This window comes from Passer montanus, unplaced genomic scaffold, assembly GCF_014805655.1.
Source record: "Passer montanus isolate IOZ18808 unplaced genomic scaffold, ASM1480565v1 scaffold29, whole genome shotgun sequence".
Classification (NCBI taxonomy): Eukaryota; Metazoa; Chordata; class Aves; order Passeriformes; family Passeridae; genus Passer; species Passer montanus.
The window spans coordinates 484,437-507,719 of NW_024367596.1; the positions used below are offsets into that span (position 1 = coordinate 484,437).

A 23,283-nucleotide genomic window follows, 5' to 3' on the forward strand; every position below is an offset into this window, starting at 1 on the left:
GGACGCGGCCCCGCCGCCCGCAGCCGTGAGTGCCCTGCGCGGGGCGGCGGCTCGCGGGGCGCCCGCGCCGCCCGCTCTAACGTGTCTCTTCTCTCCACAGGTTGGTACTAAGAAGTGCCTTTCCTGACGTCGCTGCTGCTTGGGACCGCTTCTAGAGCAGCCGCTGCTTTTGCCTTGCTTGCTGCCAGCTAGACTGCGACGACAGCGCTCCGCCGCTGCCAGCCCCGCGCCCGCCGGGAGGAGGGTCCGGCTGCTCGCCCGCCGCCGCTGCACTGTGCACTAAGGTGTGCCGCGAAGGTCAGAGCTCCGCTGCCCGAAAGCCAAGGAGAGGAGGAGAAAAAGCCCCAGCCTAAAGCCGGTGTCGGTCGTTGCTCTAAACTGCTGCATCTGTCTATGCCAAACTAATCGATCCCGGGCGCACCGCAGAGCCCGCTGCGAGCCCGCTGCCTGGAGCCACCTGCCAGCCGCCGGCCCCGCCAGCAGCTCGGGCCCTGCTGCCGGAGCCGCCACGTTCCCATGCTTGCGGCGGCCGCGCTCCGGACGGGATGCTGAGCTAGCCCCGCCGCGCTCCGCAGGCGCTCCCGGCTGGCGGCCCGCCGTGCCCGCCCCGCTAACGGTGCCGCGCTCTCAACTCTGGTGACACAGCTCTTCCTCGAGATTGCAGCCACCCAGTTTTACACGTACTTGTTTTAAAATAGGGAGCGGGGGGAAAAAAAGTGTTCCGGAGGTGGCACTTTCATAATTTCCAGTTTATCAGTTCGGCTACTCGTTTGCCCATTTTTATTGGAAATTTTAACTACCTGTAAAATCTAAAGATGGCTGTTAGCGTCACACCGATCCGGGACACAAAATGGCTAACGCTGGAAGTGTGTAGGGAGTTCCAAAGGGGGACTTGCTCACGACCAGACACGGAATGTAAATTTGCACACCCGTCGAAAAGCTGCCAAGTTGAAAACGGACGCGTAATCGCCTGCTTTGACTCATTGAAAGTGAGTAAATATTACATTATTTTCAAGGATAAATGGTTAATGGAAGAAGCAGTTGTAGCCAGAGAAATCCTGCAGCTGAACAGGAGCAAGTGCTGGCTGCCAGCAGTGGGGTGTTTTGCTGCTTTTATTTTATTGATGCTTGTCGATTTCTGTTGCTGCTTTCCTCAGGGGAAGGAGAAGGATATAGGGAATGAAGGGAAAATACGTCTGGCAGGGCTCAGATCCTCCACTATGGCTACAGGGGCTCATTCTTCGCCTCCAAATTATTCCCTGCCTGTAGCTGGAATAAAGGGCACTTCACGTAGAAACAGCAAAGTCACTGTGAGGATTCTTTGTTTTTAATAGCACAAACCACGTAAGCAATATGAGGATTTGTTTCCATCTCGTACTACCAGCGGGTTGTTGGTGTCTCTGGACAGCTGATGGTGAACCTTAGAAGAGTGTTTTCCTCCCTGGGTTATTCGTGTGTCGGTGAGGACCCTGCTTGCCTTTCTGGGCACTGGTGTGGTTATCCCATCTTTTTCCCAAGTGCACTCGCTTAAGGGAAGCACAGCACTTAGCAGAAGGCAAGGTGCCTCTGGACGTGCAAGCATGGCAGGAGCAGAGAGGGTTTGCAGGAGGCACATCCCATCTAGGCACCATAAATATAGGACTGTTGTTTCACGGTAGCTGCCGTGTCAGTGATAGATGTTAAATGTGTGGGTCCCAGCTCCTTCCCTGGGTTTTTCATGGTTTAAGTAACCTAACGTGAAATACACATACCACAAACAGTGCAGAATTAATCCAGCCCATCTAGGCACCATAAATATAGGACTGTTGTTTCACGGTAGCTGCCGTGTCAGTGATAGATGTTAAATGTGTGGGTCCCAGCTCCTTCCCTGGGTTTTTCATGGTTTAAGTAAGTAACCTAACATGTGAAATACGCATACCACAAACAGTGTAGAATTAATCCAGTGGAGTCATGAAAACATCAAAACTTGGGAAGCAGCAATTTGTCTGTCAGTTTTTTCTCCAGTGGGATTTTCTGTTCCTGGGCCCCGGTCCCGAGAAGGGGAGCTGGCTGTGGCAGGGCCGTGCTGGGGAGGGAGCTGAGCTGGAGCAGCTCGTGCAGGTTGTGGCCCAGCCTGGTGCCCCACGAGCGGGGCAGCAAGTCCCTTACAGCAGCTCTCCGTGGATCTCTCGTGGATCCGAGCCTCACAGGGTGTCTTGTCTCCAGTCAGGGGACGGGGTAAAGCTCTACAGTGCTCCCAGGCCTGAAATGCTCCATCCCCCAGCCACGGCTTAACTTGCAGATCCTGTAAGGATTTGTTTCCCTGTTGTTCAATTTATTTTTAAATACAGCAATTACAGTGCATGCAGGGTATCAATATTAAAATGTGGGAATAAGATGTTTTTATGCATCAAGCACGTGCTGGAGGTAGGAGCAGAGCCAGGGCTGCCGGTGCCAGCGGGGAGTCCCAGCCCCGTGGTGCCACCACGAGGACACGGTGCCACCGCGTGTCACCGTGGGCATGGCGGTGCTGCCAGCGCCCAGGCCTGGCCCCGGAGCCTCTCAGCCGTCCCTGAGCAGGGGGCTGTGACTGCCACCGTGGGTTTGCTGGTGCAGCAGCACCCGCAGTGTCCCCGGGTTGGTTTCCCAGCAACGAGTGTCTGGCCACCGCGGCCTGACCCCGCTGGCCTAGCGCTTCTCATCGCAGGATCTGGCTGAAAGGCTGGAAACCAGCCAGAGTGACCCGGACATGATGTCAGTGGTCGCTGGAAGTGCCTTAAAATCTCAGTGCTGGACGGGCGTGCTGCTGGAGCTGGTGTCTGTAAGAGGGGATGGAGCACAGCCCGGCCTGCCTTCCCCAGCCCCGGCAGCGTGACTGGCCCTTCTGCTGCCGTCAGCAGGGCCCTTCGCTTCCTTTTTTAATGCAGGAGCCGAGGCTGACCTTTGCCAAGCACTGCAAGGTCCGTGGGTGATAACCGTGGGTAACGTTACAGCGTTGCTGCGGATCCTTGGAAAGGAGTGTGCTGCTGCCCTGTGGAGTCAGCGCAGGGCCGAGCTGGGAGCTGGGAAAGAATCTGCTGTTTAAAAATACACTGCTGACCAGAGCTGTTTACTTGTGCTCATGCTGAAAGGTTTGCCAGTGGCTGAGCTGCTGTGTGCTGGAGAGGCTCCCGGGATCCGGGGCAGCATCCCGCGGTGTCCCGGCGTGGGCCCGGCGCCTGTGGCTGCCGGTGCTCCCCAGCCCTGGGCAGCCTGGTCAGTTAGGTAGCTGTACCAGGCACCAGAACACCTTGGGGAAACAGGAAATGAACATCCCCCTTTGGGGAATTCCCAGTCCAATGCCCGTTGCTGAAGCCATTGCTCAGTTTTGGTTTTGTTTCAGCTCTGTGTCAGTTTCGGTGTGTGCCCAGCTCAACCAGCTCTAGTCATTGGGTTACCTTGCTGCAACATCCCAAACTTTAGATGTTCTGCAAAAGCAATTTAGGGAGATGCTGCACCAGCTCTGTCTGGACCTTATAAGGTCAGTCAATACTTTAGTACAGATTAAAAAAAGATTTTTGGTTAGGACATTCAAAAGTAATTTTTAATTTTTCAGTAATTCAATATGGATGTAATGTCCTTGTTCTTTACTAAAATAGCAGCACGCTGAAACATTGACCTTAATGTTAAAATATTTGATTTCTTATTAACGTATATAATATTAGTATTAATTAGACAGCTATTCTTGCATTATCTCTTGAACATAAGACAGATACTTAGTCACTGAATTTTTCTCTACAAACTCCTGCATCTTGGCAGCAGTGGAAATGAGGTGACCTTTAAGGTCCCTTCCAGCCCAGCCCGCCGTGTGATGCTGTGATGTGTCACTCCAAGACTTGGTGTGCCCTGGGAGTGAGTGCTGTGTGAGCTGACGTCAGGCAGGTGTGAGTGCTGCAGAGCTGCAGCCCCTGGGCAGGACGTCTCCGAGCTGGAGATGGCCTGTGTGCTGGGCTATATTTGGAACATGAACAGGAGAGCGGATCCTCGCGGGGAGGGGACCTGTGCAGTGGCAGTGCCCTTCGGCGCTGGCCCTGGCCCAGGTGTCCTCTGCGGGCGCAGGGACAGCGCAGCCGCCGCAGCCAGGCTCCCCTGCCCTGCCCGCCCTGCCAGGAGGAGGCAAAAATAGATGCCAGAAGTGAAACTTGCAGCTTGGGCAAAGCGCCTTTTTTTTTTTTTATTATTATTACTATTTCCCCCTCCTGTGAAATGAAGGCGCAAACTCTGTGCAGGGCTGGAGGCAGTGCTGCCTCCCGAGGCTCCCTCCTGTGCCGTGCGGGAGCAGTGGCACTGGGCTCTGGACACCGTGTCTGGCTGCAAACACGTCCTGTGGGTGCACCTGGCAGCTGCTCCTTACCTGGCCACAGGACCAGCAGCCGCTGGCCCGTGGTAATTGGGAGCGTGGGGAGCAAGAGGCAGCCAGGCCCGTGGCTGTGACCTCCGAGGAGCTGCAGGAGGTCAGGGCTGGGACAGCCCCAGCGAGATGTTATCATCCTGCTGCCTAATTAGCGCTAATGGAACCTGCGGGGCTGGCCTAGGGGAGCGCGTGAATCAAGATGAACGTGTGTGGGATAATCTGGCCCTTAGATATTAGGAGGATAATTTTAAACCAAGAATGATTATGTAGTGTATTCAAATTATGCGCTGGAGCGGCTGAGTCAGCTCCAGCTCTGGCTCTGCCTTGTTTAAATGCCGTAGGATTTTTTTCCTAAATTTGGATGCCTAAAAGCCTGTTAGACTGTCTACCGCAAAAATAAGCTCGAGTTCCTATATCAGGAAACTGGTTTGCAACAGAAATTTGATTTTTACCATAATTTTGAAACATTTTTTCTTCTTTCTTTTTCTTGGAAAAATAAGCCGAAGTAGAACCCGTTTTTGAAATTACGTTAGCTTCGTCAGATGTTCCGATAGATGAGTCATCCGCGTTTCCTGAAAGCTGAGATAAAGATGTCTGAACAATGGGGAGATGGATGTCAAATGCAAATCTTGTGGGAGCTGCAGATGCGCCGAGGCCAACGTCACTGTGGCCAGGCGGCCACTGCCAGCCCTGTGCTGGGGAACGTGCCACACAGCGGGAGGGGCAGGGCCATGGCGTGTCCCGGTGCTGTCCCGGTACTGTCCCAGTGCTGCCCCTGGTGCTGTCCTGGTACTGTCCCAGCACTGTCCCAGTGCTATCACAGCGCTGTCCCGGTGCTGTCCCGGTGCTGTCCCGGTGCTGTCCCAGCGCTATCCCAGTGCTGTCCCAGCGCTGTCCCAGTGCTGCCCCTGGTACTGTCCCAGCGCTGTCCCAGTGCTGTCCCGGTGCTGTCCTGGTACTGTCCTGGTACTCTCCCAGTACTATCACAGTGCTGTCCCAGCGCTATCCCAGTGCTGTCCCAGCGCTGTCCCAGTACTGTCCCAGTGCTGCCCCTGGTACTGTCCCGGTACTGTCCCAGTGCTGCCCCTGGTGCTGTCCCAGGGCTATCCCAGCGCTGTCCCGGTGCTGTCCCAGCGCTGTCCCAGGACTGTCCCAGTTCTATCCCAGTGCTGTCCCGGTGCTGTCCCAGGGCTTTGGTGGCTGTGGCGAACACAGGTCACAGCCCATGGCTTTGGAGGTAACGTGCACCATGATCACTGCCCTTCCAAGCTGGCTTTGGGCTTTTTTTAAGCTATGCTCCCACTAAGGCGGCTCCTTCATGTTCAAGCTGGGTGTCCCAATGAAGTGTAAAAGCTTTTTCTACTCTTTCTTCAACAGCTGGAAAGTCTTAAACTTCCACATTTCTCTGCTATTTTTTTTTTCTTTAATTCTAAGAAGAAGCTGGAAACCAGAAGTGTAAGTCACTGCAGTGATGATGTCTGAGGTTGAAGCTCTGGTGCCTAGTGTCTGAGACTCACCAGCAGTTGGTATGATAGTATTTTGTCTTCTGATGTAGAAGTGTTTATTTTTTTTAAATAGAACACATGAACTCTGTAAAAGTGACTGCCACTTTTTACCAAGAAGGCTTAAAAATATATGAATGTAGCATTATTATTATTATTATTATATTACTATTATTATTATTGCTGAAATTCATGAGCATCTTATTTCTTCTACCTCAGAGATGTAACTGTTAGTTGTTCAGGTCTCTCTACTAAAGTCTCTCTACTTTGTCACTGCTTCAAAAATACTGATATTTTTTACTTGTTGTTCTCCCTTGTGTGACGCTTACTTAAGGGTGTAGAGTAAGAACTCCATTTCATTTAATAACAAAGAAAAGAAAATCCTATAAGCCTATTGCACTAATCGTGTTGAGAATGGCAGATCATGGGTCTGGTTCTTCTTCAATGAAGGCAAAAGAAGAAACCCAGAACACCTGAGCAGGTGATTCCTGGGTAGTTTTACCTGTGGTGTCTGGCATCCCTGGGGCGCGGTGGCAGGACTCAGGGTGCAGGGATGAGGTGAGGCTCAGGGCTGGGAGGCAGATGGCTGATTGCAAGGAAGCTCGTAAAGCAGTAACCCTTGGCAAAAAATGAAAACATAAACAATGTTCAAATTCCTAAGGCCTGATTTGCCATTTTTCTCCTCTCCAGCCCCTGCGGCTGCCAGCAGGCTGAGCTCCAGAAGAGGAAGCAAAGGGAAAAGTGGCAAACACATCGAGAAAATGGGGCAATTGTTAGGTGGAGTGGCAAATAGTCCATTAGCAAACCAAACAATTGAAAGCACGTGTGTTCCTCTGTGGGAAGATAGATGGTGTTTTGAAATCTTATCAGGCCTTTGGACAGAGGAGTTACAACTAACTACAGCCTTCGCAGCTCATTTTACAGTTTCAGCTCTGCCTCGGCAGAAAGAAATTAAGTAGAATTTAAAACATTGCACTGCAGCATTTGCACTGTCATTTCTTAAAGGCTGTGCATAATAGAAGCCAGCGTGGGCTCCTGTTACAGTCAGGAACTCTGCTGGGCATAGTCACAATCAGTAAAATTCTGAACTGGTTTGCAGGGAAGATGTAAAGAGGCATAAAATAAGAAAACCTCATGTCAAGAACATTCAGACATTTGTCCCAAGTGTTAGCTGAGTGATCAGGAGCAGCCTGTGAGGCCTGTCTCCTTCCCAGGATGACCCCAAGTGTCTGTTTTTCCAAATACAGATGCTTTGTTGCCAAGGCTCACTGAAATTTGTTGGAAGCAACAAATTACATTCAAGACGGAATGATCACATCTGTTTTTTGACTTTGGAGAAATGCTGGTGTTTCTTTGTTGGGGCTGCAGGGCCTTGCTAGCCCAGCTGGATGTTGTTTAGGGGCTGCTGCCGCGGGTGCTGCTCAGGGGTCTGCGCTTCCTGTCAGGAGCTGCTCCCGAGTGGTGCCTGGAACGAGCCTCTGCTCCAGGTGAGCAGCCAAGGCCAGGGCGAGGCCACAGCCCTCCCTCCAAAGTGCTCAGCTCCACACACCCCGCAGACAGAGCCAGCAGGCTTTGGGCTTTGCCAGAATGGCCCTGGTGCTCTGTGCTGGGCTGTGCTCGGGCTGCTCCTGCCCCAGGGCTGCACAGCAGCACTCCAGCCAGCCCCCTGGGAAATGACACGAGCTGCTTTTGTCCTCATCCAGAGGTCTGCCTTGTCCCCCGTTTCACAGTGCCACTAGGAGGATTACTGCTGTTGAAATAAGATTTAAGTTGACGCTGAATTGTCAGGTCCTGAAACACGGGATTATGCAAGTAAGAAAACCTTCGGGTTCATGGTTGAATGTATTGAAATACTTATGACTTATCCTCTTCATTAGGAAACATCTCAGGATTTAACTGATGCAGAACACCCATTGAGGTTGTTGAAAGCAACTGCAATATTTGATCGAATAAAGGAAAATACATCTGATTAAGTGGATTTTTAAAGACTAAGAAATCCAGTGTAGTGCTTCAGGGGGGCTTCACCCTAGCACTAGCAGGCTGCTTCCTCAGATTGCCTTTTCATTATACTCCACTCACTGGATAAACTCCTCAGCTCTCAGCCCTGGAGATCCCCAAAAGCTCTCTCTTTTCAGAGGGGATGGTGGGCTCTGATGGGAGAGTGCTGATGCCTCCCAAGTTTGCTGACAGGAGCAGCAGGGGGCAGGGGCCGGCTGGGGAGCAGGTCTGGATCCAGCTCCATCTCAGAGCACTTCAAGTCCCGTCAAGTTCCTGGAAAGACTCTCTTCAGCTCCAGATTTCTCTGGACCATTCCTAACTTGGCAAAATAGTACAGAGAGTTAGCAAAGAGAGAGTGCTGTTTGAAAAGAGGAGCAGTTCTGGGAGGAAGCAAAGCTGGTTACTTTTTGTTGTTGCGATTTCACTGAATTTGCGTGGGTTAATTCCAGGCTTGCATAGAGACATAAACGGTTGTGAGATTGAGATTTAAGTTTGAAAGAGAGGAATTGCAAAGTGTGGAAATTGTCCTTTGTGTGTGCACACACTGCCCACCTGTGGGAGGGCATGTGTGCACGTGTGGCCAAGGGACCAGCAGGCAGCTGGCACAGACAGGGGGCTGTGAGGGTGTGGAGGGAGGGTGGCTGCCAGGCCAGTTCTGTTGAGGGGACATACCTGTGAGACCAGGAGGAGCAAACATTCCATGAATCTGAGGTGGAACAGGGCAGTTTGTGGTAGGGGTGGGTCATGGGCAGGAGGGGTCTGTGGTGTCCCTGGGGACAGGGTCATTGGTGTGTGGACACGCTGGAAAACCCTGCAGTTTGGGAGCAGGCAGCAAAGCCAGGGTGCCTGCAGGTGTAGTAGGTAACTGCCAGTTTGCAGGAGTAAAACTCACTGTTTTCTTCTTGCTCTTTATCCGGGTGGGATTCAGTCTGAAAACCTGTACAGGTTCAGTGGTATTCGATACTGGGCAAGGAGGAGGTTGTGGTTTTTTAATTTGAGAGCATCTTTCAGCCTTGTCTGGCTCAGGGAGAGGTTCTCACTCCCACCAGGAGCCTGGCAGGTTCTTAGGTGTGCACTAGCCACCACAGCAATGTCAGGAACAGCACAGTTTTTCTTACTTGGTTCTGTTACATAGGAACAAGAGTGTGCACATTTAACTGAAGTCTTTTGAAAAGAATAGGCGGAATGAAATGTTTTCTGGTCTTTGGGGCTCGCTGTAAACTGACATTGATGAAGCAAATACTGAGTGGAAAGAAGGAGTACACTTGGTTGTGTGTTTGTGCAGAATTGAGCAGGCAGCAGCTCGGAGCACATTGTGCCACCGGAGACAGGCTGAGCTGCAGCTGCACAGGCTGCTGGTTCTGCTGTCCTCCCCTTGCTTACAGTGCAGTCTGTGTGTAGGGCCAGCTGGAGATGGGAAATTGTTCCTGGAAGTCAGGTTGCTTTCTGGTTGTAGGGTGTGTTCAGAAAATCATCTGCATTGACATACCGTTGCTTGTCTGGTGCCCTGGTGAAATTTTCCCTGCAGTGAGCTGAGTCAGGAGACAGCCTGGATGTCTGCAGTGGCTGTAACCAAATAAAAATGCAGGTGAGCTGGGAAAGCCCCTGAGTGGGCAAACTGAAGGGTTAAAGAGTTCCCGCTCACTAAGCACTCTGTAGAGGAAACAGGAGAGTCAGTACTTTGTATCTGCTGGCTGTCATTTACTCCTGGTGTTGGTTAAATGCTGGCTGCACCTGTGTCTGTGGAGCAGGGTGAGGTGCTTCCCTTGGGCAAGGCATGGATGATGGATGGATGGATGGATGGATGGATGGATGGATGGATGGATGGATGGATGGATGGATGGATATGGCTGCTTTAATTCCAAGTAAAGTACCTTAAAATGCAAAGGTCTTGGTGACAGTGGAACACAAGGAATTGTTCCGTAGTAAAAAAAATTAATTTGTGATTTAAATTTCCAGGTGATACTGGAGGGGTGTGGTGGGGTTGGTCAGTCCAGGGAACACCTCACCAGGCTGGGCATTTGTTGCAGAAGTGATGAGGTGTGGAGCTGCAGCTGGCAAAACAGACATGCAGCACAGAGTGAGCTCACTACAGCCAGGACAGGGTTTGGGTTTTCTCTATGACTGCTCTGAACAGGAGGAAACAGGATTTTTTATGACAGTGGTAAAGGTGATTAAGTCTCTAACTAGAAGAGAAGGCAGGGCAGAAGAGAGTAAGAAATTAAAGGGCAGGACAGAAGAGAGACAAAAGGCTGAAGAGGTCAGATGCTGTTACAGCACCTGGCACATAACACAGGAGAGAGGGCTCTGTCTGAGCTGTGTGAGCAGAGGGGAGGGGAAGGGGAGCAAGAGAAAAGCTCAAGTCAGGGAGATCAGGAGATATCAGAGGATGTAGTGTGCAGACAGGCTCCAAGATTCTTTGAGAAAATGTGTTTGTTCCCAGGTTCTGCCGGCTTTTTGCAACAGATCTTCTGCACCTAGTTCCAAACGTGGTTACTCGTGTGATTAAATGTATCTGAAGAGAGAAATAACACTTGCTGATGGATTTCTATTTTTTTTTACCATGGAGGAAAGCGCGCCTACTTTTGCCTTGTTGGAATCCTTTAGCATTTGGTTTCATTAAGTCAGAAGGGAAGTGAGGTCTCCTGTTCATGCTTAGTCCATTGGCTGGAGACACTGCTAATGTTTGTAACAATGTAAAATATTTCTACACAGCATTTGTCACATATTTATGGTTCAGATGTTTCTGGTAATTTTAGATACCTAAGGAAATAGACACTGAAAAAGTAGCAACAGTGGAAGGTTGAGGTTATTTGTTACACTTGTCAACTGTTCTGCTCTGGGCTGCGCACACACTGTGGGCTGTTTGTGTATGTGTGTGTGCTCATTGTATATTATATATAATATATGTCTGTGTGTGTATGACTCCTCCAGGGTTTTTGGGGCTGTGTGTTGACTTTGGGTTTGTACGCAAAAAGGAGCATTCAGAAACTGCAAAGACCTTTTGTGAATTAAGAAGATGCTTTATGCTTAAAAAACTTTAAAATTGTAGTTGCTAAAAATACACTCGTATTTAATATTTAACATTTGGAAAGCATTGCTGGATTTTATCGTTGTCTGGAGTGCAGCCATGGGTCAGTTGTCCAGCACCATCTGTAGTTGTTCCATTCTTTCTTCTCTGTTCTGTTTAAATGACAAATAATGAAGTGTTTCTGAGTGACTGCTCAAGTTCTGTTTTGATCACCTGACAAATTACTTGGTTCAGCTTCTGCTCCTTAGTGCTGTGTAAAAGCTGTCTGGGCCCTGGGAGCTGCAGGAGCAGGGATTGCCAGAGGCTGTGGGGCTGGGGCAGGCAGGGATTCCCAGTGGCAGTGGTGCCACGGAAGAGCAGGATCAGCTGTTGGCAGCAGCACATCTCCAGGTCCCTGGAATGCTGGGGTTCTGAGCTCTTGGGCATAATGGTGAGCAAAGCTGTCAGTGTCAACTTGTGTCTTTGTAGGGAGGTTGGGGGGTAGAAAGTTCTCATTTTCTATTTCTCTACTTTGCTGTTTTACTACTTTTAGAGTGAGTCAGGTCTCATGTAAAAAAAAGGTCATGGAAAAGAGAGGAATTCAATATTTGTTTTATTTCCTTTTAATACTCAGAAACAAGTTGTTTCCTTTCATAGATCTAAGTGAAATATATTAAAAGAGAATTTCGGTTTTTGAAGAGCGAGCACCTGTAAGGCAGCCCTGCAACCCAGCCCTGAGGCTGATGCTCTCATCTCTGGAGCTTTGATTCTGCCTCACACATGCTGAACTTGGGGGAAAAAGTGCTTCTGCAATGAGATCATGATACGCCAGTCCTCCCTCTGAATGTTCCTGTTTGTTTCATCAGCTCAGTTGGCTCCCACACATGGAAAGTTTTTCATTTCCCACCAGCTATGTGGCTGAACACTTGAAGTGAGAGCATTTGAGTCTTCAGGTCACACACACACATGCAGTATCTGCAGAGGTGGCATTTCCTGCAGCTCACGTGTGCACCAAGGCAGTGACACTGCTGAAATGTCCTACAACGACATCAAACTGCCAGGAGCAGAAACCACAGAATCATTTGGGGTGGAAAACATCTCCAAGATCATTGAGTCTGAGCTGTGCCCAGTCCCACCTTGTCCCCCAGCCCAGAGCACCGAGTGCCACATGCAGTCATTCCCTGGCACCTCCAGGCTGGGGGCTCCATCACCTCCCTGGGCAGCCCTGCCAGCGCCTGACCACCCTTTCTGTAAGGAAATTCTTCCTTGGAATGCTGCTTCCTGCAGAAAGTCTGCATCTGTAGAACAATACTGCTCCTCTTTCCTTTTTGCCATTGGGCTGGGTTTTGTACCTTCCTCCTGCTGGGATGGGCCCAAGCTGCCCTCGGGAGGAGCGGAGCGCTGCCGCCGTCTGCACGGCTCTGCCTTGGGACAGGACAGGGCAGTTGTCATGTGAAAATAAACAGTCAAAGGGAATTCTGACCGCAGAGCAGTGCTTGGCATGTTTTGTGGTTATTTAACTTTAGAAAAATAAATCCTGCCACCTGTGTTTGCCACTAGTGCATGTGCACTGACCTGCTCTGTTCACAGCGTGGCAAGGGCAGGTGGATCTGCACCTCTGTGTTCCTGCATGGCCACGAGCTCTGCGAGGCCTTACAGACACTGAGAACCAGCTTCTGCTCCTTGCGTGTTCTTTCTGCTCCTCTGGTGTCATTGTCACATATTTCATAAGCTTTTCTGGGCGTTTTTGTGCTCAATGTGTGACTGACAGAGTTGAGCTTTTCAAGACTTGTGCATCAAATATTCACCCTACAGCTGCATTTCTGAGCACACAGAGGCTCTCACCTGGTCCTGCTCTGTGTAAGTGTTTGTTCTAACAAGGAGTTGCATTTTCAGAAGTAAAGCCTATGCAGAGGCTTTAACAGAGAGAGGCTGGAGAGCTCCTGAGAGCAAGCAATGTGTCCTGGTAGCTGTAGTTATATTTGCACTGCACTGGTGCAGACAGAGCAGATAGATACTGTCTGTATTTGCACACTGCCTTACAGTAGGGCTTTTGTTCTGTCGTTTTACTGTCATTTTGTTTCATGTGGAAAGTGAGCAAGGCCAAACCTCTGGGGTAGAAGGTAGCAGGAGTGCAGAGTGTGTAGCTAGAGCAGCACTGCCTGTTAGAGATGCTTAAATGAGTGCACACATCCATCAGACAGAGCTTTGTCTTTGTGAAATATTGATCTGCAATATCAATGTTAAGAGGCCTGGAAAGCACTTAGTGCAGGAAATTATTCCTGAGCTGTATGAGAAAAAAACCTGTGACTGATGCAGGGCCCGTTGAGCCCTCTGTCCTGCCTTCCCCTCCTGAGCACTGAGCTGAGCAAGGAATTCAGCGTTGGTGTGGGCTGAAACTTCCAGGTCTGGTTGACGCTTCCATGTGCAATGTTAATGATTATTGGATCGTGTCGTGGGCGTGTCAGGGGTGGGGCTGGACACTGACCCCAGGGCACGGAGCTGGACCCTGCACTGCCTCCTTACTGGTGGGGATGGCTGAGCCCCCCTTGGGCGACTCAGCAAACAGGGCTGGTGCTCTGCTGCCTTCCACAGGACACGGAGCTCCCTGCCCCAGCTGGGATGGCCTCTGCTCCTCCTCGGTTTTCCATGGAGCTGTTAAGTGCCAAGGGGCTGGGTTTGGTTTGTTCTTTTTTAAAGAAATATGACAAGTGTGTCCCAGAAGCACAGTGGAAGTGGTGCTGCATGTGAGGTCCCAGTGCTGCTCCAGCGCGGCCTCCAGCCCTACCCTGGTTCCCGCAGGGACTGCAAGGGTGTTTATTTGGTTAGGAAGCTTTTACTGGGCCTCATGAACACTTGCAAGGTAAAACAAACCTGATGTGTCAGCCTTTGTTTACCCACGACACTTTCCCTTTCCTACTCTTGCTTGCTTCAATTTGTTCTTTGTTAAGACTTTTAACTCTCCATTTGCCTTCTGATGTTGAATACATCAACATTTTTTGGTATCTTTTTTTTTGTCCCTGCAGTCTGAATTACTTAGATTGATCCTCCCTGTATGAATTTTTGAGCTATAAACTTAGTTTAAGTTTTTTTTTATTTCTCTTCAGCTGTACCCTTTGTTATTTATATCCTTTTCTTTCCTCATTTGCCTAAGCAGTAAAAAACTGTTACTCAAGCTTGTCATCAGTTGGCCATGGTTTGATGGTGTTCTTTATCTAGCTTCTAATTACTTCAAATCTGCCTTTTCTCTTGCCTCTCTGGATGATGTAGTAAAATCTTGGGTTTGTGTTTTTCCAGTCCCTTTACTAACACCCAGTGCTGTTATCCCCTCATCAGTGACGGGCAGACCATATTTCACCAGTAATGGGTACTTTGGTTGCCATCAGGGAAATCTGATCTTCTTTCAGCTCTCCTCCCCACTCCTGAGGCTTCTGCAAAGTGCCTCTATGATTGAATACCAGCTGGCTTGAGAGCCACCAGACCCTGGTAATTCCATCACCAGCACAGTGTTCTCTGGGGGGCTGCTGCTGGTGCTTTCTTGTCCACCCCAAGCTGAGCAGTTGGGGTGTGCTGAGGAGGAGCTGGGTGTGTGGGATAATGGGGTCACAGTTCCCCTGGGGGAGCCTGTGCAGGACCCTGCTGTGTGTGTGAGGTTTGGTGCAGGGTTTAGCACCCAGGGCAGCCTCCCCTGGCCAGGGCAGTGCCCATGGCAGTGTGTCCCATGCCTGCCCTGCCTGTGCAAGGTTTGGTGCAGGGTTTAGCAGTTTAGCACCCAGGACAGCCCTCCCTGGCCAGGGCAGTGCCCATGGCAGTGTGTCCCATGCCTGCCCTGCCTGTGCAAGGTTTGGTGCAGGGTTTAGCAGTTTAGCACCCAGGACAGCCCCTCCTGGCCAGGGTGGTGCCCATGGCAGTGTGTCCCATGCCTGCCCTGCCTGTGCAAGGTTTGGTGCAGGGTTTAGCAGTTTAGCACCCAGGACAGCCCTCCCTGGCCAGGGCAGTGCCCATGGCAGCGTGTCCCGTGCCTGCCCTGCCTGTGCAGGGTTTGGTGCAGGGTTTGGCACCCAGGACAGCCTCCCCTGGCCAGGGCAGTGCCCACTGCAGCAGTCCCGTGCCGGTGGAGCGCTGCTCCCATCCTGGCCCTCCCATCCATCCCGGTGCTCCAGCACTCTGCTCCCCTCCGCCCCACTCACATGCTCGCTTTTTTTGTCCAGAAGTGACTAAGCTTCCTGTTATTCCACTCTGTCAGTTTTTCCCCAGTCCTGCTGTCGTGTTGGGCAATATTCACTTGCCAGCAGCTTCCTCTGCCGTGTCCCACTCCGCTCCGTCCTGTTCCCACTTGCTTCTTAATTTGTTGTTTGTGGCCCTCAGGGATGTTCACTTTCACTCCGTTGGACTTATTTCCACTAAAGCCAGGGTTTATAAAGAGCTGTGAACGCCAGGAGGACGTTACCTGGATGCTGCAGGAATGCACTGTGGTTCACGATGTGAACACACCTGGCACAGGTGCAGCCAGGATGGCATTGCAGCACTGTCCTGAGCTATCCCTGCCTGATGGGTGTGTTCGTGTGTACAGAGGAATTGTTCCTGCCTCGTTGGAAGCCACAGGCACGCTTTGATTTAGCAGGGCTTTCCTTCGGATGATGGGAAATGGAAGGAGCTGCTCAGGAGAGGGTTTTCCCTCTGGAGCTGCAAGGCAGCCTGGAGGCACTGGCCGGTGCTGTGGAGGTGGAGGGTGGCTCTCCCTGCGTGCCCACGGCTGGCAGGGGGGCAGTGCCTGAAGGCGTCTCTCGTGGAGCTCTCCCAGCCCTGTGCCCGAGGCAGGGTGGGCAGGCAGGGTGGGGATGTCCCCACCCCAGCACCCTGCAGGGCTCCTGCACCTGGCCCCACCACGTGCCTGCACTGGGACCAGCAGCAGCAAACAGCCACGGCGACCCGTACTGCTGGTGTAAAAATAATACCTCAGGAGCAATAAACAAGCTATTTTTGTGTCCTAGGGGTGGCCATGCAGAGCTGACTCAGGGCCTTGCCTTGCCCTGCCACCAGGGCTTATTCAGACATCCTGAGCATTTAGAGCAGCCTGAGCTGCTTCCTTGGTGGTGGGAGGGTGCCAGTGGGCCTGGGAGGTGTCCCTGTCCCGAGAGGGGCTCTGGCTGCCAGTGTCACAGAGCAGGGGACATCCCAGTGCCAGCTCCTCAGGTCCCAGCAGCATGGTCGGGTCCTGCTGGAGCTGCTGCTGGCTCGGGTGGTGCTTGTGCCCAGGCACAATAAATTACATGGAGCTGCAGCAGGTAGGGAGGGAAACTTTATCTGGAAGCAAATAGGGACAGAGCTCGTAGGAAATGAGTAGTTCTTGGCAGAGATTGGGTGTGAAAACTGACACATAGATGTCACAGCATGAGAAATGGTTTCTCATACGTAGAATTAAACCACTCATGACCCCGAGGCTGCAGCAGGGCTGGGTATGCCAGGGAAAGAGCATCTCTCTTTTGTTTTACTGCTTTATGGCACTTTATCACTACAAGTACTAATTTTAATTGTTCTACTTTGCACGTGCTGAGTTCTGTCAACTGCCAGATTCCAGGGCGACATACCCATTAGGCTCCATGGGTTTTATGGTTGTGACACGTGCAGAAACAAAGGCCAAGGCTAACAGTTCTACTTATGTGATAATTATGATATGGTAGAGAGTAAAGGGGGAAGAGCTGTGTTCAGCCTGTCTTGCACATTTAAGGAAAGATGCAAGGCTAGTTTTCTGCCAGCCTAATCTTTATCTTTTAATGATTGTTCTTTGATTTTCACTTCAAACCAGAAAAGAAAATAAATTCAAAGTGACGTGGGGTACTTAATTGCAGGCCAACAGAAGGAAGGAGGAAAGGTGTGGGATAGGAGGTGCCTTGGGCTGGGATGTGGTGGTCCCTGGCAGGGGCACACAGCAGTGCCCTTTGAGGGGGGAACTTGGCAGTGTTTCAGGGGGATGTGGCAGTGCCCTGGGTGGGCACCGTGTTTCTGGGGGCTGTTGCTGATCTGGGCACAAGGCTGGTGCATTGCCCTCATAGGTGAATGTGGCTGGGTTCATTAATTCCTCCTGAATTGCTGATTAAGGGTTTCCTTTCTGCTGCTGGTCCTGGGAAGCTGCACTGACTGATTTTAAAGGGGTTTTGTAGGAAATCACTGTCTTGTCAAAAGTTCCCTCTTGTGGAAAACAGGTGGAATTTTTTCATAGAAGTTGTAAAGATTCCCTGGTTTTGTTTTGGTTGTTGGTTGTTTTTTTTTTTTCAAAGGAGAAATTCTTCAACTTTGTTTAGTTCCTAACATTCTTGTTGGACAGTGGCAGTGCTTTCTGCCTTACTCAAGTGCATTTGTGGGTTTGTCCTTTCAGTCACAGTGGGATTCTGGCTGGAAGAGGCATCCACTGGCCTGATGTGTCCTGTTACTGGAAGCTCTGAGTGGTTTTCCTTCCATTGCTGTGTGAACTTCTCTTGTTCTTCAGGTTTGCAAGGCAGGGCAGTGCTGGCCAGTTCCACACACGTCTCCAGTCCGTGGCACTGTGGTGGTGACAGCCATGAGCCTTCACTGTCAAACCTGTGGGTCACCCCATGCTGCTCTGGGGGGTTCAATGCCCACCTTTTACCTGCTGTGATGGACTGCAGTGGTCCCTCAGCCCCTTGTGGAAATTGATGTCCAAGCTTCGTGTTTGGTGGTGCAGTGACATCAGACTAAACTGCTTGGGAACTGCAGTGCCCTGAGTGTGACATGCACCCTGCCTCCTGCAGCAGCCTGTCCTGGCTGCCAAGTGTGCTGTACTGGCCTCTCTTTTGTTTATTACTGAGTAGACTGAATGGCCTTAATTTGCTTATCATGTAAGCAAACTGTACAGAAAATCCAGAAGTGTCAAATTTTTGGTTGCCAGAGGCAGAACTTGGTGTCAGCTGCCAAAGGCAGCCTGTCAGGGGGTATGGCACCCACACAAGAGTCCCTGCTGCTCTGAAATGCCCAGGAAGCTCTGTCCCAGTCCCAGCAGCTCTCCCCACCGCCTCCATAGCCACGCTGGGTTATTTTGGCAGTACTGGAGGTGTGTGGTAATTAAGTAGAAAGGTTTGGATGTCATCAAGCAGCATGATTCCATCTTAGGCAGTTTATTGTGTTGTAAAATGTCTCTTGCACTTGTGCAGTCAGGCACCTGGAGCTGTTTGCATTCCTGAAAATCAGGTCAGTTCTCCGTGCTGCTTTCAGGGATTTCACAGGATGCCCTGCAGCCCCTGGGTTTCCAGCAGTGGAACGTGGTTTGATTTGTCAGGTGCCAGCCAGCCCTTACAGAGCGCGTGGCTCCACGGAGGTTTCCGGTGGCATTGCTGAAGCAGACTCAGGATCATTTCTCATGCTGCTAATTCAAACTTGTGATCCTGTGTACACTCTGGGAGAAAGTTCCTCATGCTGAGAAAGCAGCTGTTGGCTTTTCCAGGTGCCAGCAGCCTGCTCCCCCCGTGCCATGAACCCGCTGTGTACCTGTGCACAGGTACCTGTGCTGCTGCTGTCCACCTGGGCAGGGTTCACTGCCTGCTTTCCACTCCCTGAGAAAAGTAGCATCTCGGAGCAGAGCTCAGGGGATTCATTTGAAATCATACCTCCAGGCTTTGGCATTGATCCCCAGAACAGTTCCCATTTGAGGCTGACCTTGGTTTCAGAAAAATGTTTTATTTATCTATAAAGATAGGTCCAGGCAAATTTCTTTTTTCAGCAGAAATTCTTCTCTGTGAGGGTGGTGAGTCTGGTGTGACCCTGGCACAGGGTGCCCAGAGCAGCTGTGGCTGCCCTGGGTCCCTGAAAGTGTCCAAGGCCAGGCTGGACAGGGCTTGGAGCACCTGGGACAGTGGAAGGTGTCCCTGCCCATGGCAGGAGGATTGGAACTGAGTGATCTTTAAGGTCATTTTCAACCCTAACAAGTCTGTGACTCTGTGATACTATGAAATTTCACATTTAGAGCTTTTCCCCTCAGAGTGCTTTGTTTCGCCTGTGCTCAGTTGTAAACTCAAATCCTGTTTTGAAATTAAGTTTAATAAACTTCCCAAATTTCAGTCAGAATTTATAATTTAATTTCACTTGAATAAAATAATATTTTAATAATTACTTTCCCTAATTTTGGGGAAGTAATTTTTTTCAGTCAATAATATATGTGCCTGACATATGTATTCTAATAGTATTTAAATTGTATTTAAAACAGCATGTCAAGATACTTTACTTGCTAAAAACAAGGGAAGAACACAACTGAAAGGATAACAAGAAAATCAGGAAAGGTATAATTCTTATATAAAGTCAGTCAATAAAAACCCCAAACATGTGGCTGTGCTGGCATTTCAGATTGGATTCCAGCAGTGATTTCCAGTGCCTGGGTGGGGCTGCAGCTCTCAGCAGCGCTGTTAGAGCAGCCTCTCTCCCATAAGAATGCAGACATGGAAGCTGACAGGCGCTGACCTTCAGCCGGCGGGAGGAGGCAGTTGGGCGGCGCAGAGCGGTTTGCCTGTGACGGTAATTCGGTCATTTCTGTGTCCTCACCGGGCTGCTGGTGTGCGGGGAGCGGGGCACTCCTATCCCCACGTCCCCTGGGCCTGCACAGCCAGGCTGTGGGGCCGAGCTCCCGGAGCTCCCGGAGCCCTTTGCTCAGCAAACCCTGCCAGGCAGCCAGTGGGGAGCTCCAGGAGAAGTGAAACACCAGCACTGTGAGCGTACACTGGTGAAGGTCCTGCTGTTGTGAGGGGCAGTAGGGATTGCTTCTCTTTCCCCCTCTCGCCCCAGTCCTTGCTGTGGAGCCGGGGCACCCCTGGCCCCTGTACACATCTGGAGGGGTCGCTCTGTCCCTGCTCACATCCAGCTGCAGTGGGGGACGCGGGTCCCATCTCGTGGGGCACGTGTCTCGTCTGATGGGGCAGGGGGCTGCCAGGCTGGGGTACGCTGTGGGCATCTCTGGGGGCTAAAGGCAGCCAAAAGGGGTGCCCAGCTGGGCTCCGTCCAGATGGGCTGAGTCCCCAGCTCTGTGCAGAAGGGTCAGCACAGTGATGGGGCCTCACCCCTCTCCTGCTGCTTATTTGCTCTGTCTGTTCAGGGCAGATTTCTGGTGAAGTTCTGTGTAGTGCTCTGTGTCGTGCCTGTGGAGTCGCTGTCAGGGTGTTACAGCTGTGAGCAGGATTTGGATCACAGCAATCCCGGTACCTGCTCAGCATCCCACTGTTCTGGCCCCTTGCAGCTGGGCACCATGGGAATCTGCACGGATAAACAGATTAAATCTGCCCTGTGTTTTACTTGATCCGGACATAAAGTCATATTCATTAACTTGTGGGTCACTGCGCGCCTGAGCGAGCATCATACGGATTAGCAGAGACTCTAAAAGGATTTGGCAGCACTGGAAGTTCAAGGAGCAGCTGGAGCTCTGGCTGGGAAGAGTTTGTGGTTCCCAGTGGTGCTGTGACACCGTGCTGCCCCTTGTGGGGCACAAAGCCCCTCGGGCTGGGGGGAGGCTGCTCTCTCTGCCCCCCTGGGAAAACATTATTCCCTCGTGTGCTGGGGTACAGCACTGGCTGGGGGCAGGTGGAGGGGTGCTTGGAGGAAATGAAGTGTTGCTCAGTCTCAGGCTGCAGAGTTTGTGTGTCCTGGGAGTGTCAGTATAAATACTGATGGCTTGATACATACATGGTGTCTGTACAGACATGGGGATATACAAACATTTGTAGTAATAGCAAGATCAACCACATATTGCATTGAATATTTATATAAATGTTAAAACCATGTTAATTTTAAAATACATAAATATAAATAAAATCCATAAAAGTTAAATAATTTATGTAAGTACTTGTGCGTCCATATGTCGTTGATGCATTTGCTAATGCTGTTATGAAATGAGGACTGGGGACATTTGGAGGTATCCCAGCAGCCACCTTACCCCAGGTCAGGGTGGCTAGGGCTGGACAGGTGCTCAGCTGACATCACTGTGGGTGCAAAGAAAAGTGCCAGAGGTGTGAATATCTCCCTATCCCCATGCCCATCCTCATGCCACTGTTGTGGCTCTGGGCATCATTCTGTGCTTCTTCGGGGCTGAGGAGGAGGAGGGACCCACAGGCAGCAGGAGCAGCAGGGAGGGTTTTGCTGCTGAGCTGGTGTCTTTCCTTCTGTTTTGTGCTGGCAGTCTGCTTGCTCTGTTTGCTTTTTTCTTTCTTTTTTTAAATCCTGTTGTATTTCATGGCAGTCGGACAGCTCCCGTAGGAGTGCTATTAGCTGTGCAAGCCAAATGATCCATTAGAGGGGTTGAGGCTTTTATGTACAAGAATCACACACAAAGACGTCATTAAGTGGTCACTTTGGTGTGTTTTCACATGAAAGCGTTCACTTTGAAAAGTGTCAGCAGAGTGCTGCCATCAGGATCCCTGTGCCACAGCAGCAGCCCTGGGGGAGCTGAGGGGGTTCACGGGGGTGATGCCCTCACCTCCTTGCCCGGAGATGTGTGTTTGCCCCCAGCTGGTATGCTGCTTGCTCCCAGTGCTGTTTGGGAGTGCCCAAACCCGCAGCCCCTCCATGGCAGGCTGTTGGGCTGTCAGCTGGGGGGCTGCAGGGTCTGGAGGGCGAGCACTGCCCCCAGCTCTGGGATGGCCCTGAACTAGCACTGGTTACAGTGTGGGAGCAGCTCTGCGAGAGGCGCCTGTGTCCCACAGCATCACACAGGGCAGGAGTGGGTGCAGTGACCCCTCCAGCAGGTGTTGGGCTTGTCTGCAGTCAGGCTGTGCATCAGCCTTGTGTAGAGGCTCAGCGATTGCAGCCCTGCCTCTGACCAGCCCCAGAGGTGGAAGTCACTGACTCATGGGGCTGCAGGCTGCCTGCTCCAGGCCCTGGGATGTATTGAAAAGGCTTCTCTGAATGTGGCAGGCAGCCCCAACACAAAGCGCCTGCAAACAGTTTATTTTTACAAAGGAAACCATAGCTTACATGGAGTTAAATGTTTTCCTGTAAAACACATGGGCATCAGGATAAATAGTTTTACCATTTACAGGCAATAGTCGGTGGTACGTAGCAGCCACCCTGCTCGGGTTCAACGGGCGGGTCAGAGGGATTTGTACTCCCTGACAGAGGGAGGTGTTTGCCTGTTGGTTTTGGATCAGGAGCGTTCCGTGTGTTCCAGCTGCACTCTTGAGCTGTGGCTGCTGGTTCTGCAGCTTTGGCATCCCCAGCCCGGGGGAAGCAGCCCCAGGCAGAGCCCCTGGCTGAGGGAACACCGCAGCCCCAGCAGCTGCAGTCGGTGCCACAGCACCCTCAGAACATCCACGAGTGTTTCAGTGGCTGAAAATTCTGTCAGTCATTAATAATTGTTCCATAGTGATGGGGTGGTGCGTGTCATGCAGGGCGGCTGGGATGTGCAGTGCTCACTGGAGTCTCTGTTGGCCACAAGGAGATTTTTCTTTTGTCTTTAGCAGGTAACCTGGTAAATTATAGAGGGCTGTAGGTCTGACCACGAATAGCCACTTCAGATTACAGAATCACAGACTCAGTGAGTAAAGGAGCTTGCAGTCTCAGAAGGGAATCCCAAGAAAGCTTTTCTGTTATTAAATATGCAATCAGGGTGTTTTCTGGAAGGAGATTATTATCACAGAGCAAAAATTGCAGTTGTATTCCTAGCATATAGTGTGGGATGTTAGAAGCAGGGTGTGCTGTGCTTCCCACAAAACTGGTGTTGTGGGGCAGAGCCTGGTGGTGACCACACAGAATGGGTACACTCCTGTTCACCTGTGTGCAGCTCTGAAAACCCAGGTGTACTGTCATGATCCAACACACCTGTCGGAGGATTAAGGTCTTGTAGGAATACCCTGGATTTTCTGAATGTAGAGTTCTGGGAGTGATTTTTCCAAGGCATGATTGGTCATTTTCTTTTGTCTGAGTTTGCCACAGTTCTGTAAGTGTTCACCCAAAGTGCCTTGTGCTTTATGGGGAGTAGAGCTCCCAAAAAGTGTAGCTGGGGATGCTTCTGCTCTGTGGGAAGGTGGCTGGGGACAGGTACAAGTTCCTGCTCCCCTGAATGGAAGGTGAAAAATCCTCCCAATCCCAGCTCCTGATCAGCAGACCGTGCTGAGCCCTGTGCTGCACCCGAGAGGTGTCACAGGAGGCTGAACACAGCAAGGTCAGGCACATCCTGCTCCCATCCGGAGTGGATGGCATTTCTTCATTTTTGACAGTGAAAGTGAACTATACAGAGTAGGAATAGATAAATCTATGTATCAAACACCAAAAAAAGAAATGGAGAGGCAGCATGAGATTAAAAGACTACTGCTGCAAGGAGAGCAAAGCAAATGTGTGCTTGCAGCCATGACTGAATAAGAGTGAGGAGGTTGTGGCAGCTGCTGCAGGCACGGTGCTGTCCTGGC

At 51.0% G+C, this 23,283-nt stretch overlaps 1 protein-coding gene across 16 annotated transcripts in view; it reads left to right on the top strand.

The window, feature by feature from the left end:
* The window catches only part of MBNL1 (muscleblind like splicing regulator 1), a 64,561-nt gene that overhangs the window by 17,648 nt on the left and 23,630 nt on the right, over positions 1-23,283 (top strand). For 9 of the 16 annotated variants that reach the window (XR_005627974.1, XR_005627975.1, XR_005627976.1 and 6 more), the window contains exon 1: positions 32-989. The exons of 2 other annotated variants lie outside the window; for them this stretch is intronic. Coding sequence is in view for 10 of the 14 variants with exons in the window: in XM_039713487.1 (XP_039569421.1) it covers positions 816-989 (174 nt within the window). In the remaining 4 variants the exon portion in view is untranslated. Of the gene's footprint in view, positions 1-6; positions 990-23,283 lie in introns of those variants that run through there. 5 more of the 16 variants (XM_039713483.1, XM_039713484.1, XM_039713490.1 and 2 more) reach the window with 3 other exon arrangements.